Below are 16,523 nucleotides of genomic sequence, written 5' to 3'. Positions count from 1 at the left end.
TACTTTTATTGTGAAGTGGAAATGTCTAGGAGCAACAACAGCTCAGCTGCGAGGTGGTAGGCCACACAACATCACAGAACAGGACCACCGAGTGCTGAAGGGTGCATCAATCGTCTGTCCTCGAACTCACTACCGAGTTCCAAACTGCCTCTGGAAGCAACGTTAGCACACAAACTGTTCGTCAGGAGCTTCATGAAATGGGTATGGAAACGCCGCCGTTGGACTCTGGAGCAGTGTAAACAAATTTTCTGTAGTGATGAATCACGCTTCACCTGGATTTGACGGATACCAGGAGAATGCTACCTGCACCAATGCATACTGCCAACTGTCAGATTTGGTGGAGGAGGAATAATGGTCAGGGGCTATTCTTCATGGTTCGGGCTAGGCCTCTTAACGCTACAGCATACAATGACATTCTAGATGATTCTGCGCTTCCAACTTTGTGGCAACAGTTTGGGGAAGGCCCTTTCCTGTTTCAGCATGACAATGGCCCTTTCCTGTTTCAGCATGACAATGCCGTGTGCAAAAAGCGAGGTCCATACAGAAATGTTTTGTCGATCGGTGTGGAAGAACTTGACAGTCCTTCACAGAGCCCTGACCTCAACCCCATCGAACACCTTTGGGATGAATTGGAATGCTGACTGCGAGTCAGGCCTAATCGCCCAACATCAGTGCCCGACCTCACTAATGCTCTTGTGGCTGAATGGAAGGAAGTCCCAGCAGCAATGTTCCAACATCTAGTGGAAAACCTTCCCAAAAGAGTGGAGGCTGTTATAGCAGCAAAGGGGGGACCAACTCCATAATAATGCTCATTATTTTGGAATCGGATGTTCGACGAGCATGTGTCCACGTACTTTTGGTCATGTAGTGTACCTTTAAAAGAAAGGGTAGGGGCGTGAATCAGAAAAGCATTCAGTATCTGGTGTGACCACCTTTTGTCTCATGCATAAAGTTGATTAGGCTGTTGATTGTGGCCTGTGGAATGTTGTCCCACTCCTCTTCAATGGCTGTGCAAAGTTGCTGGATATTGGTGGGAACTGGAACATGCTGTCGTACACATCCCCAACATGCTCAATGGGTGAGGTCTGGTGAGTATGCAGGCCATGGAAGAACTGCCGTCATATTCAGCTTCTAGGAATTGTGTACAGATCCTTGTGACATTGGGCCGTGTATTATCATGCTGAAACATGAGCTGAGGCCGGCGGACGGTTGGCAGGACAATGGGCCTCAGGATCTCGTCACATTATCTCTGTGCATTCAATTTGCCATTGATAAAATGCAATTGTGTTCGTTGTCTGTAGCTCATACCTGCCCATACCATAACCCCACTGCCACCATGGGACACTCTGTTCACAATGTTGACATCAGCAAACCGCTCACCCACACAACGCCATACACATTGCCTGCGGTTGTGAGGCCGTTTGGACATGCTGCCAAATTCTCTTAAAAAGCGTTGGAGGCAGATTATGGTAGTTTCAATCATCTGGTAACAGCTCTGGTGGACATTCCTGCAATCAGCATGCCAATTGCACGCTTCCTCAAAACCTGAGACATCTGTGGCATCGTGTTGTGACAAAACTGCACATATTAGTGGCCTTTTATTGTCCCCAGCACAAGGTGCACCTGTGTAATGTTACATTCTGTTTAATCAGCTTCTTGATGTGCCACACTTGTCAGGTGGATGGATTATATTGGCAAGCAGAAATGCTTGCTTACAGGGATGTAAACAAATTTGTGCACAACAAGTAAGCTTTTTGTGCATGTGGAAAAAATCTGGTATCTTCTATCTCAGCTCATGGAACATGGGAACAACACTTTACATGTTGCGTTTATATATTTTTCTCAGTGTACACTTTTTTTCTACGCACTAAACAATTTAGGCAACGGGAATCTTGATCCAGAAGGGGATTGAATGTCTCTGCTGTAACCAAAAAGCTTGATCTTGACATCTAACCACTTACAGTGGCTTGCGAAAGTATACACCCCCCTTGGCATTTTTCCTATTTTGTTGCCTTACAACCTGGAATTAAAATAGATTTTTGGGGGGGTTGTATAATTTAATTTAAACAACATGCTTACCATGTTGAAGATGCAAAATATTTTTTATTGTGAAACAAACAAGAAATAAGACAACTGAAAACTTTGAGCGTGCATAACTATTCACACCCCCCCAGTCAATACTTTGTAGAGTCACCTTTTGCAGCAATTACCCCAAGAGACCTGAAGCTGTATGTCTCTATAAGCTTGGCACATCTAGCCACTGGGATTTTTTCCCATTCTTCAAGGCAAAACTGCTCCAGCTCCTTCAAGTTGGATGGGTTCCACAACTGTACAGCAATCTTTAAGTCATACCACAGATTCTCAATTAGATTGAAGTCTGGGCTTTCACTAGGCCATTCCAAGACATTTCCATGTTTCCCCTTAAACCACTCGAGTGTTGCTTTAGCAGTATGCTTAGGGTCATTGTCCTGCTGGAAGGTGAACCTCCGTCCCAGTCTCAAATCTCTGGAAGACTGAAACAGGTTTCCCCTCAAGAATTTCCCTGTGTTTAGCGTCATCCTTCAATTCTGACCAGTTTCCCAGTCCCTGCCAATGAAAAACATCCCCACAGCATGATGCTGCCACCACCATGCTTCATTGTGGGGATGTTGTTCTTGGGGCAATGAGAGGTGTTGGGTTTGCGGCAGACATAGCATTTTCCTTGATGGCCAAAAAGCTCAATTTTAGTCTCATCTGACCAGAGTATCTTCTTCCATATGTTTGGGGAGTCTCCCACATGCCTTTTGGCGAACACAATACGTGTTTGTTTATTTTTTTCTTTAAGCAATGGCTTTTTTCTGGCCACTCTTCCGTAAAGTGTACGGCTTAAATGGTCCTATAGACAGATACTCCAATCTCTGCTGTTGAGCTTTGCAGCTCCTTCAGGGTTATTTTTGGTTTCTTTGTTACCTCTCTGATTAATGCCCTCCTTGCCTGGTCTGTGAGTTTTGGTGGTCGGCCCTCTCTTGGCAGGTTTGGTGTGGTGCCGTATTCTTTCCATTTTTTAATAATGGGTTTAATGGTGCTCCGTGGGATGTTCAAAGTTTCGGATATTTTTTTATAACCCAACCCTGATCTGTACATTTCCACAACTTTGGCCCTGACTTGGTTGGAGAGCTCCTTGGACTTCATAGTGCCACTTGCTTGGTGGTGCCCCTTGCTTAGTGGTGTTGCAGACTCTGGGGCCTTTCAGAACAGGTGTCTAATGCGTAGACCATGTGACAGATCATGTGAGACTTATGGCACACAGGTGGACTTTATTTAACTAATTATGTGACTTCTGAAGGTAATTGGTTGCACCAGATCTTATTTAGGGGATTCAAAGCAAAGGGGGTGAATACATATGCACGCACCACTTTTCCGTTTTGAATTTCTTTGTATTTTTTTAAACAAGTCATTTTTTTTCATTTCACTTCACCAATTTGGACTATTTTGTGCATGTCTATTACATGAAATACAAATAAAACTCCATTTAAATTACAGGTTGTAATGCAAGAAAATATGGAAAACGCAGAGGGGGGTGAATACTTTTGCAAGGCACTGTAGCTAGAAAGTTACCAACCCAGTTAATGCATAGCTGGAACCGCGAACTGGATATCATTTGTCACATCTTAGATTTCTTATAGTTCTAGTTTATAAGCAGTAGCGTAGCATGGACTCAAGCAGCATCTGCCTAAGTTATTCCCAACACAAAAAAAATACAAAAAATACTATATATAATATTTTTTACGGTATTGGAAATCATATTGTCAGTATTTGGAAATACCCCGGTATACGGTATAAACGGTATATCGCCCAAGCCTGTGTGTGTGTGTGTGATCACGTGGCACTCTCTATTCTCTCTCTGTGTGTTTGTGTGTGGAAGTGATGCACCAATGACTCACAGCGAGCGGCTGCAGCTGTCCTGTGTGTGTGTGTGTGTGTGAGTGATTTTTCTGCATGGTTGAACAACAGGACCAGACAGTGAGCATGACCATCTCCTTCCCTTTCCTCTACCCTGCCAACTGTCCACGTGACAAACACACACACGTGTTAAATGGAGATGAGTAGGATACGTTTGTAGACAGGGGTTGTACCGATTCAAAACACTTGATCTGTGTGTATGTTTCTGCATGTTTATCCTGCAGGTCCTGGTTGGTAAATGTCTTCTTGATACCTTCTATTGTCCATTTAGTTGACAATTCATGTTGTGAAGCGGTCATATTAATACACCAAACCGATACACTACATGTCAGCTCTTTGTTGTGTGTAGGCCTTACTCCCTCTCAAACGTGTATGTTTGTGTTCCGTCCAGGTTGCTATGGTGAATGTGGGGCGCGTGGATGAGGAGGAGGAGCTGCAGTGAGGTGGAACACCGCGGTAACCACGGTACCGTCTAGCACCCGCCCACCCACCATGCCCTCGTCCACGCGGAAGGGAGTGCCGAAGGACCCCGAACAGGCCGACCTCTTCTTCAAAGATGACCCAGAGGAAGTCTTCTGTGACCTCCACGAGATCGGCCATGGCAGCTTCGGGGCTGTCTACTTTGTACGTGAACTGAGATCCTGACGTATACAGGTTCTGGGTGGGAGACGTGCACATCAACTTAGCTCTAGTGCCGCTCCAGTTAGGAGGCTAGTAGTGATAAAGTAATAGTAGGGGTTATGCGCTTGAAAGAGTAGCATTGACTCTACTATTACACAGAACTAGCTGGCATGGCTAGAGTATACGCTATTCATTTTGTGGTTGATGTTAGTCTGTGGCTATGTCAGAGTCCAGGGACAAGATCACACACTTTCTTAAGGTTGTCTGATATTAACTCTCTCTGCTGCCATTTCCGTTAAGTTTCTATGCTGCGTTTTATTATCTGGTTGTCACTAATGACACAAAGCCTTTGATGAGAGAGAGAGACTGCCAGCACCAATCCCTCCATCCTTCTCCTCCCTTCCCTCTCCTCCCTTTTCTCTCCTCCCTTCCCTCTACCCCTCTCCTCCCTTTTCTCTCCTCCCTTCCCTCTACCCCTCTCCTCCCTTTTCTCTTCTCAACCCTCCATTCACCTCTCCCCATCCCTCTCCTCTCCTCCCCATCCCTCTACTACTCTCATCCCTCTCCTCCCCATCCCTCTACTACTCTCATCCCTCTCCTCCCCATCCCTCTACTACTCTCATCCCTCTCCTCTCCTCCCCATCCCTCTCCTCTCCTCCCCATCCCTCTACTACTCTCATCCCTCTCCTCCCCATCCCTCTACTACTCTCATCCCTCTCCTCTCCTCCCCATCCCTCTCCTACCCTCCCTATCCCTCTCCTACTCCATCCCCTCATCCCTCCCTCAGCCTCTCCAGATGCAAGGCTGGTGGAGAAAAGGCATACTCGGAAGTCTTTCCTTCTAAGACAGCTGTTTTGTGGGTTATGTGGGGAGGCCAGCTGGCGATGGATGGATGGATGGATGGATGGATGGATGGATGGATGGATGGATGGATGGATGGATGGATGGATGGATGGATAGATAGATAATAGGGCATTACTACTACATAGAATCCAGTCAGTTTCACATAAGGCTACAGGACTCAATGTCAGCCTAGCAGTCTGGCTGTAATGGCTGGCAATAGAGTCCTGGTGCCTTTTATTGTCCCCCTTGACACTGTTCTTTTGATAGTAGTGCAGGATATTTTACTGGACCTGGGTTGGCAGGCGTTACTGCGCTTCTGAATTCAGTCATCTACCAGACACGGCTACAGAAATAGAATTACAAAAATTGACATTTTTTTAAAGCGGCAATCTGGGATTCGAAAAACAAGAGCTCAATGGCTATGTATCATTAATTTAAAAGTCCAGAAATACATGTGCCAATCCCAGATTAACCCTTTTTAAGTGTTCCAGTCAAATTGCTGTAGTCTAAATATTTTTTTTATCCTGTTCTAGTAATTAAATTTCTATGGCAAAAGTACCATGTCAGCAAACCCCACTGTGTGAGGATGAGGTGGTCAGTTTGTCTAGTTGATATGGCTGGCTATAATGAAATCCTTGTGCCTTTATTGTGGTCATTGACACACTTCTCTACCCAGCTGTCTGTGATCTACAAGAATAGCTTATTGGGAGTTTTAGCTAGTTTTACAGGGATTTTTCTGCCATTGAAATTATTGGGCTGGCCACCAAACGTTTTTTCAGGTCGCTTAAATCCAAACAGTGTAAAAAAAAAAATGCTTTCAGTGTAAACTTCAATGGCTTAAAACAGATATAACATACAGTGCATATGGAAAATATTCAGACCCCTTGACTTGTTCCACATTTTGTTACATTAGTATTATTCTAAAATGGATTTTAAAAAATCCTCATCAATCTACACAGAATACCCCATAATGACAAAGCAAAAACTGTTTTTGCTAATTTATAAAAAATAAAAAACGGAAATATCACATTTACGTAAGTATTCAGACCATTTACTCAGTACTTTGTTGAAGCACATTTGGCAGCGATTACAGTCTGGAGTGTTCTTGGATATGATGCTACAAGCTTGGCACACCTGTATTTGGGGAGTTTAAATATTATGGGGTATTGTGTGTAGATTGCTGAGTATTTCTTTTTTTATCCATTTAAGAATAAGGCTGTAACGTAACAAAATGCAAAGTCAAAGGGTCTGAATACTTTCCGAAGGCACTGTATGTATAATCTATGAGAACTAACAATCACCAAAATAAGAGCTAGACAGTCAAGGAGAATTGCAAAGTCCAAAAACAATGAATGTAGCAGTATATACACTACCGTTCAAAAGTTTGGGGTCACTTAGAAATGTCCTTGTTTTTGAAAGAAAAGCAAAATTTTTTGGTCCATTAAAATAACATCAAATTGATCAGAAATACAGTGTAGACATTGTTAATGTTGTAAATCACTATTGTAGCTGGAAACGGCAGATTACTTTTTTTTAATGGAATTTCTACATAGATGTACAGAGGCCCATTATCAGCAACCATCACTCCTGTGTTCCAATGGCACGTTGTGTTAGCTAATCCAAGTTTAGCATTTTAAAAGGCTAATTGAACATTTTGCATTTATGTTAACACAGGTGGAAACTGTTGTCTGATTAAAGAAGCAATAAAACTGGCCTTTTTTAGACTTGTTAGTATCTGGAGCATCAGCATTTGTGGGTTCGATTACAGGCTCAAAATGGCCAGACACACAGAACTTTCCTTTGAAACTCGTCAGTCTAATCTTTTTCTGAGAAATGAAGGCTATTCCATGCGAGAAATTGCCAAGAAACTGAAGATTTTGTACAACGCTGTGTACTACTCCCTTCACAGAACAGCGCAAACTGGCTCTAACCAGAATAGAAGAGGGGTGGGAGGACCCGGAGCACAACTGAGCAAGAGGACAAGTACGTTAGTGTCTAGTTTGAGAAACAGACGCCTCACTAGTCCTCAACTGGCAGCTTCATTAAATAGTAGATATTCCATAAAAAATCTGCCGTTTCCAGCTACAATACTTATTTACAACATTAATAATGTCTACACTGTAATTCTGATCAATTTTATGTTATTTTAATGGACAAAAAATTTGCTTTTCTTTCAAAAACTAAGACATTTCTAAGTTACCCCAAACTTTTGAACGGTAGTGTCATTTAATCTCATGTTTGAGAAAAATAACAGCATTAGCCATGGCAAGATGCATAGGAAATTGGCTTTAAAACTGCAACATGTTCTTTCAGCTGCATGGCAAAATGTGTAGAGTTGCAGGAAATTACCTTTATAACTGAAAACATTTCTCTCAGCTCCATGGAGAAATGTGTAGAATTGCAGGAATTTGGCTTAAATTCAAATATTTCTCTACACCGCCAAGAAGGGGGCCTCTAAAATGTTCTCTAAAATTCAGCCATGCTGAGGGGCAGAGACTAATGTTCTTACTGTGTGTTGATGGGCCACCAGCAGGTTAAGTACTGTACCTAGCTTCTAGCTTCTTTGAAGAACAGCCTGCTTCCTCTATGCTCATATCTCAACTCGGGGAGTTTCCTGTGATGTTAAAATCTGTCATATTTGTTCAGTAACTCCTTAAGTGGAGATGTCAATGAAGATACAGTTGATTATTGTTTCCTGTTTGTTCTCATTTGACCCCGAGTCATCAGTCAGTTTGTTAGGTACACCCATCTAGTACCTGATCGTACCCCCTTTTTCCTCCAGAACGGCCTGAATTCTCTCGGCCATAGAAACATTGCTCAAATGGTATCCAGGGACCTAACTTGTGCCAGGAAAACACTCCCCACACCATTACACCACCGAAACCAGCATGTATTGTTGACACCAGGCAGGATGGGGCCATGGACTCATGCTGCATATGCCAAATCCTGACTCTGCCATCAGCATGACGCATCAAGCACCAGACAATGTTTTTACACTTTTCAATTGTCCAGTGTTGGTGATCATGTGCCCACTGGGAGCTGCTTCTTCTTGTTTTTAGCTGATATGAATAAAACCCGGTGTGGTTGTCCGGTGCAATAGCCCATCTGTGACAAGGACCGACGAGGAAGTGTTTCCGAGAAGCCGTTTTGCACACCACCGTTGTACTGTGCTGTTATTTGCCTGTTTGTGGCTGTTTGCTTGCATGATTCTTACCATTCTCCTTCAACCTCCATCAAGCAGCTGTTTTGGCCCACAGGACTGCCACTGACTGGATGTTTTTTGTTTGTCGCTCCATTCTCAGTAGATCCTAGATACTGTGTGAAAAGCACAGGAGGCTATTGGCACCGGCGTGTCTGGCACCGGCGTGTCTGGCACCAACCATCTGTCGTGTCTTTGGCTATGCCAGATTAAGTGATATGACATGCTATTCTATAAAATCATTTCTCTGTAATTAATATTGTCTGATTAAGCTAATCAGGTAAATAATTAACTAGAAAGTTGGGGCACCACGAAAGAATGTTAGAGCTGTTATCTTCCGAATAAACCCTTAAAGACCTGGTAATCTTTTACGTCAGTAGCAGTCAATATTTAATCGTCACCTTGTTTAGTCTCATCTGAAAGTTGTGAATTCTTGGTTATCTTCACGAACCCTGGCTAACAAGTTGAATCAGCAATACAAACTTTGGTTTAATTATTTATTTACTAAATACCTAAATAATCACACAGAATGAATCATACATTGATTACTAATTATGTCCAGCAAGACAACGTCCCTGGGGGACGGAACCTGTATGACGGCTGGTTACACAAAGAGAGGGGGTTGGGCTTGAATGAAAGCGTGGGAGGACTGAAGAACAAAGGGAGAAGCTATGCTACCGTAAATACAGAATCTTATGCATTCTAAATAACCGCCCATTTGGAAAAGGAAAATGCAATGGCCACCCCTCATAGCCTGGTTCCTCTCTAGGTTTCTTCCTAGGTTTTGGCCTTTCTAGGGAGTTTTTCCTAGCCACCGTGCTTCTACACCTGCATTACTTGCTGTTTGGGGTTTTAGGCTGGGTTTCTGTACAGCACTTTGAGATATCAGCTGATGGAAGAAGGGCTATATAAATACATTTGATTTGTTATGAATAAATATTTACTCTGAGCTGCACTTCAATAGGTTGGTTGTAAGATGGAAAGCCGTGTTGCCCAACAGAGATCTTCCTTGTCCTTTGAAGAGTGTATCTGGTGGTAAACTGGATACGTTGTAGTATCGTCATTGTTCTGGTAGACTGCATACGTCGTCCGTCCTTTCCTAGCCCACGTTTACAGCGGCCGCTGCTAACTCAACGGCTAGGTGGTATCACTTCTGGAGTGAATAAGAGTTCAAGTCCAAACCAAGTTGCCATACCTTTAGCTCTTGCTATATTCTGGCTGGTATAGTCGAAATTCATCCTTTCGGCATGTTGATCGTCATCTTCACATTGAAATTCAATGCTAATTTTGTTAGGTTATTATCTGAGCCCTTTCAACGTGGAGACCGTCGTCCTCTTGTCCTCCAAACACAAAGTTACATTTTCGTCAAGGGCTTTATATAGGAAGGGAGAGAAGGGCGTGTTTCATAGTTTATAACCAATGTCTCTTCACATGGGCGGGGCCACTGAGTGAGCAGAGCTTTAACCTTATGAAAACCCAAATCTTTCATTTGGAAGCTAAAATTACATTTAATCTTTTCACAAATAGTTTCATATGTAAACATTTAAATTGCACAACAATTCCATGTGAATCTGATAACTATAATGTGTAGACTTTCCAAGATACAGTTTGTCATCCTGTCATCAGTCATAATGTCTCAGACGCCAACTGATCTGACATAATATTCATTAAGTACCAACGCATATTTTCAACTGGTTGGATTACCGAAATATGGTTCCTTTCCCCCCACCTTTTGATGTTCCCAGACTCTATATGTATGTTTAACAGGCTTTTCAAGAGTTCTTCTGTAGAGTCAAGAGAGAGGAAAGGGAGAAAGGTATTTATTGGGGGGGGGTCATAAACCTCACCCACAGGCCAACGTCATGACACATCATACCACGCACAATATTCACTTAGTTCACTAATTTTGCCCATTTTAACTTTCTGTCAAACAGTTACTGAATGCCTGTCTACATGCTTTATATAGCAAGCCATGGTCATGTGACTGTCTGTAGGAGCAAACCATTTTTGTTAATGGGGTGGTGTACATAATAAAGTGGCTTGTAACTGTATAAAGATGTATCACTATAATTTGACCCATTTGTACCGGCTTTTAGACTCCAACTGGATGCTAGCCAGCTGTCTACGTTTCAGATACTTATTGAATTGAATATCAAGTGCTCCTCTTGGGTTTACAAATGAATTGACTCTGGCAAGGACTATTCACTTACTACTAGTAATTTACTAAATGTGAACTGCAGCTCAATCTGGTTAACAAATGATGATCTTTCCTAGTGGGTCTTAATACTGATGACGGCTCTATAAAAGATGGGCCCATATCCTGTATTTATATAGAGATGCCTGTTCTCACATCCACCTTCTCATCTCTCTCTCTTTGTCTCTCTCGCTCTCTCTCTGTCTCTCTCTCTGTCTCTCTCTCTCTCTGTCTTGCGCTCTCTATCTTTCTCTCTCTGTCTATCTCTCTCTCGTTCTCACTCACACCCTCTGCTGTCTCTCTGTCTCGTTCTCACTCACCCTCCCCTGTCTCTCTCTCTCCTACAGGCCAGAAACTCCTACTCCAAAGAGGTGGTGGCCATCAAGAAGATGTCCTACAATGGCAAACAGACCACCGAGGTGAGAGGACAACTCCAACACACATTAAAGTCATTATAGTGTGTCCACTATAACAGTCACATCTAAGGTTAAGCATTCCCTGGCCAGCTCTCACTCACTCAGAAGTCACTCTGACCACAGATGGTCACATCTCACTTTGAACTCAAACTAGAATGGTCATGCCTCAGGCCTTGAAACGGCACTAACTTACTTGGAACTCATTCCCACTGTCTGCTTTATCAGTCACACCTCAGTCCTTGAAACAGAGGTTCAACTTTCCATGGACAACACTCACTCAGTCTGAGGTCCTTCCCTATGGACATTATGATGGTCACAACTCACTATCTTTGAACTCACAACCTGGCCTTTTGAACGGTCACATCTCAGGCACTGTAACAGAGGTTCAACATTCCCTGTGATCCACAAGGCCTTGTGTTGAGATTTATGTTGGGGTCAAGTCTTAGGTTCAAACTCCCCTCTTGTGTAATTGTAACGGACCTATCCATAAACTCTCTCTCTCTGCCTCTCTCTCTCTCTCTCTCTCTCTGTCTCTCTGTCTCTCTGTCTCTCTGTCTCTCTGTCTCTCTGTCTCTCTGTCTCTGTCTCTCTCTGTCTCTCTCTGTCTCTCTCTGTCTCTCTCTGTCTCTCTCTGTCTCTCTCTGTCTCTCTCTGTCTCTCTCTGTCTCTCTCTGTCTCTCTCTGTCTCTGTCTTTCTTTCTTTCTTTCTTTCTTCCTTTTCTCCTCAGAAATGGCAGGACATCATCAAGGAGGTCAAGTTTTTGGAGCAGCTGCGCCACCCAAACACCATTGAGTATAAAGGCTGCTACTTGAAGGATAACACTGCCTGGGTCAGTGGACTGTGGCAAAGCTGCATCAATGTTTTGCTCTCAATTTCTATTCAATTCTAAGGGCTTTATTGCCATGGGAAACATATGTTAACATTGCCAAAGCAAATGAAATAGATAATAAACAAAAGTGAAATAAACAATAAAAATGAACAGTAAACATTACACTCACAAAGTTCCAAAAGAATAAAGGCATTACAAATGTCATATATCTATGTAGTGTTGTAATGATGTGCAAATTGTTTAAGTACAACAGGGGAAATGAATAAACATACATATGGGTTGTATTTACAACAGTGTTTGTTCTTCACCGGTTGCCCTCTTCTTGTGGCAACAGGTCACAAATCTTTGCTGCTGTGATTGTACACTCTGGTATTTCACCCAGTAGATATGGGAGTTTATCAAAATTTGATTTGTTTTCAAATTCTTTCTGAGTCTGTGTAATCTGAGGGAAATATGTGTCTCTAATATGGTCATACATTTGGCAGGAGGTTAGGAAGTGCAGCTCAGTTTCCACCTCATTTTGTGGGCAGGCTCTCTCTCTCTTTCTCTCCACCTCTCTTTCACACATTGTCTCTGTGCACTCTCATTTTTTTGTTATAAACTTCTGACCTCTAACCTTTCTCTCTCTGTCTCCTCCAGCTGGTGATGGAGTACTGCCTAGGATCCGCATCAGATTTACTAGAGGGTGAGTAGTGCACACACACACAGTTCATCCAAAGAACATTTTTGACTACAAAATCCAAACACAACGAAAATGGCTGGATGCTTTCGGAGCATGTGCTCAATGAATCTATTAATGATTCAACATTCATGGTTAGCGATGAGCCTTTTCTCTAAACTCTCCTCGCAATATTCCACTATGAATGTTCCTGTTCAGTCTCCCAACATTCTTGACCTTGCCCCGTGTGTGTGTGGGTGTGTAACTCAGCAAAAAAATAAATGTCCCTTTTTCAGGACCCTGTCTTTCAAAGATAATTCGTAAAAATCCAAATAACTTCACAGATCTTCATTGTAAAGGGTTTAAATACTGTTTCCCATACTTGTTCAATGAACCATAAACAATTAATGAACATGCACCTGTGGAACGGTTGTTAAGACACTAACAGCTTACAGATGGTACTGCCCGAGTTACACCAGGAACACACAATCCCTCCATCAGTGCTCAGACTGTCCGCAATAGGCTGAGAGAGGCTGGACTGAGGACTTGTAGGCCTGTTGTAAGGCAGGTCCTCACCAGACATCACCGGCAACAATGTCGTCTATGGGCACAAACCCACCGTCGCTGGACCAGACAGGACTGGCAAAAAGTGCTCTTCACTGACGAGTCGCGGTTTTCTCTCACCAGGGGTGATGGTCGGATTCGCGTTTATCGCGAATCCTGAGTCCAGAGGCCTGTACTGTGGAGCGGGATCGATTTGGAGGTGGAGGGTCCATCATGGTCTGGGGCGGTGTGTCTTGCAGGCAATCTCAACGCTGTGCGTTACAGGGAAGACATTCTCCTCCCTCATGTGGTACCCTTCCTGCAGGCTCATCCTGACATGACCCTCCAGCATGACGATGCCACCAGCCATACTGCTCGTTCTGTGCGTGATTTCCTGCAAGACAGGAATGTCAGTGTTCTGCCATGGCCAGCGAAGAGCCCGGATCTCAATCCCATTGAGCTCATCTGGGACCTGTTGGATCGGAGGGTGAGGGCTAAGGCCATTCCCCTAAGAAATGTCTGGGAACTTGGTGGAAGAGTGGGGTAACATCTCACAGCAAGAACTGGCAAATCTGGTGCGTCCATGAGGAGGAGATGCACTGCAGTACTTAATGCCGCTGGTGGCCACACCAGATACTGACTGTTACTTTTGATTTTGACCCCCCTTTGTTCAGGGACACATTATTCCATTTCTGTTAGTTACATGTCTGTGGAACTTGTTCAGTTTATGTCTCAGTTGTTGAATCTTGTTCTGTTCATACAAATATTTACACATGTTAAGTTTGCTTAAAATAAACGCAGTTAACAGTGAGAGGACTTTTTTTTTCTTCTGAGTTTATATATATATATATATATATATATATATATATATATATATATATATATATATATATATATATATATATATATATATATATATATATATATATAGCACTTGTGTTTGTCCCATCCTGGCTGTCATGGATACCTTTTTAAACAGCCATGATGGTGTGTGTGTGTGTGAAGTGCTGTTGAAAATTCTCCATTGTAGTTCCACTTTGCCATTTGACTCCTTGGCAAGGCTTTGCTCTACTAGCCTGGTCCCAGATCGGTTTGCGTTTTCTTAACACCTCTCTATAGTCATTAAGTGAGCAAGATGGCGCAAACAGATCTGGGACCAGGCTGTAGTTCTACCAGAGCCCTGAATGTGTTTTCTAACCCTAATATCCCAACCCTTTACCCAATAGCCAGATGCTGTTGGGGTTGTTTGTGGTCGTGTGTAAATCAGGAAGGGCAGATGACTGTACCCTGTGTCTCTAGATAGCTCTTACAGTTTTCCTCTTTTGGTTTATTTTTCTAACCTCTCTAGTTCATAAGAAACCGCTCCAAGAGATTGAAATTGCTGCCATAACCCATGGTGCCTTGCAGGGACTGGCTTACCTACATTCCCGTAATATGATTCACAGGTGAGTGGTCGGTCGGGTCTACCTGTCTGTTTCCACATTAAAATGTTCCTCGACAACAGATTTTAAAAGTTTGAACTGATGCTGAGACGATAAGTGGTGTCTCTGTTGTCACAGCTAGGTAATGATGATGTCATCAGAGATAACTGTATCAGAGCCGTTATATCTGGCAATCCTTATCTCAGTTCAATGTGCATTCCAACAAGCCCTCTTGAACGTCACTAATGGAGAATGTTATTACGTGCTGAAGCCCGTATTATTTTACTATGCTCCCATAAAGACACGTATTACTCTTTTATTATACACAAATAGGATGGGCATCCACTATTACAGTAGTAATTCCCAAGCCCTAAATTCTCTGACAAGCGTTGTTTTACTACAGGTCGTTATGTCGCTGATTAAAATGTAGGCCTATGTTCAAAGTTGAGGGAAAAAAACGTATTAAATAAAAAGTATTCCCCACAGAATTTCATAAATGTATCGTAAGGTTTTATGCCTCAAAAGTAGACTTAAAAAGTGTCATCTCACTTTTTTCTGTGCTCAAGGAAGTGTCTTTATTAATAAGCTGGAGTTGTTATTCACAACGTTTCAACCACATTCTTCCTGGAGTTGAGCTCCTGTCATGTGCTTTTTGGATATATCATAGATAATTAAATAACAAAGAAAGAGAAGTATACAACAAACATATTGTAACACTACAATGTCTGTCTTTATTTGTGCATTCATAAAACCTTTATAAAGGCTTCATAATACGTCCTAACAATATCCCACCACCCTGACCATGCTGTCTGTTGTCCCTTCCCTCTCTCTCTCTCTCTCTCTCTAGAGATGTAAAAGCTGGAAACATCCTGCTAACAGAGCCAGGCCTGGTCAAACTGGCAGACTTCGGCTCTGCCTCTATAGCTTCTCCTGCCAACTCCTTCGTAGGAACACCTTACTGGTCAGTACCACCACCACCACTAACACCTGACTGGTCAGTACCACCACACCACTAACACCTTACTGGTCCGTACCACCACCACCACTAACACCTTACTGGTCAGTACCATCACCACCACTAACACCTTACTGGTCAGTACCACCACCACCACTAACACCTTACTGGTCAGTACCACCACCACCACTAACACCTTACTGGTCAGTACCACCACCACCACATTACTAACACCTTACTGGTCAGTACCACCACTAACACCTTACTGGTCAGTACCACCACCACCACTAACACCTGACTGGTCAGTACCACCACCACCACTAACACCCGACTGGTCAGTACCACCACCACACCACTAACACCCGACTGGGCAGTACCACCACCACCACTAACACCCGACTGGTCAGTACCACCACCACCACTAACACCTGACTGGGCAGTACCACCACCACCACTAACACCTGACTGGGCAGTACCACCACCACCACTAACACCTGACTGGGCAGTACCACCACCACCACTAACACCTGACTGGGCAGTACCACCACCACCACTAACACCTGACTGGGCAGTACCACCACCACCACTAACACCTGACTGGTCAGTACCACCACCACCACCACTAACACCTGACTGGTCAGTACCACCACCACCACCACTAACACCTGACTGGTCAGTACCACCGCCACCACCAACAACTTACTGGTCAGTACCACCGCCACCACCAACAACTTACTGGTCAGTACCACCGCCGCCACCACCAACTTACTGGTCAGTACCACCGCCGCCACCACCAACTTACTGGTCAGTACCACTACCGCCACCAACAACTTACTGGTCAGTACCACTACCGCCACCAACAACTGACTGGTCAGTACCACTACCGCCACCAACAACTGAC

The 16,523-nt window shown here is 43.5% G+C and overlaps 1 protein-coding gene across 1 annotated transcript in view; it reads left to right on the top strand.

Annotated features, from left to right (window-relative positions):
• Nucleotides 1-16,523, top strand: part of LOC115200508 (serine/threonine-protein kinase TAO3-like) — a 141,169-nt gene that overhangs the window by 68,122 nt on the left and 56,524 nt on the right. Inside the window, 6 exon segments of the mRNA XM_029763631.1 lie at nt 4,334-4,566; nt 11,147-11,218; nt 11,944-12,045; nt 12,685-12,730; nt 14,595-14,691; nt 15,515-15,628. Of these exon segments, the coding sequence (XP_029619491.1) occupies nt 4,435-4,566; nt 11,147-11,218; nt 11,944-12,045; nt 12,685-12,730; nt 14,595-14,691; nt 15,515-15,628 (563 nt within the window). The 5' untranslated portion in view covers nt 4,334-4,434.

Source organism: Salmo trutta, chromosome 9 (genome assembly GCF_901001165.1).
Source record: "Salmo trutta chromosome 9, fSalTru1.1, whole genome shotgun sequence".
NCBI lineage: Eukaryota > Metazoa > Chordata > Actinopteri > Salmoniformes > Salmonidae > Salmo > Salmo trutta.
The sequence above is the reverse complement of the archived record's forward strand: the minus strand, read 5'-3'. Positions and strand labels throughout refer to the sequence as shown.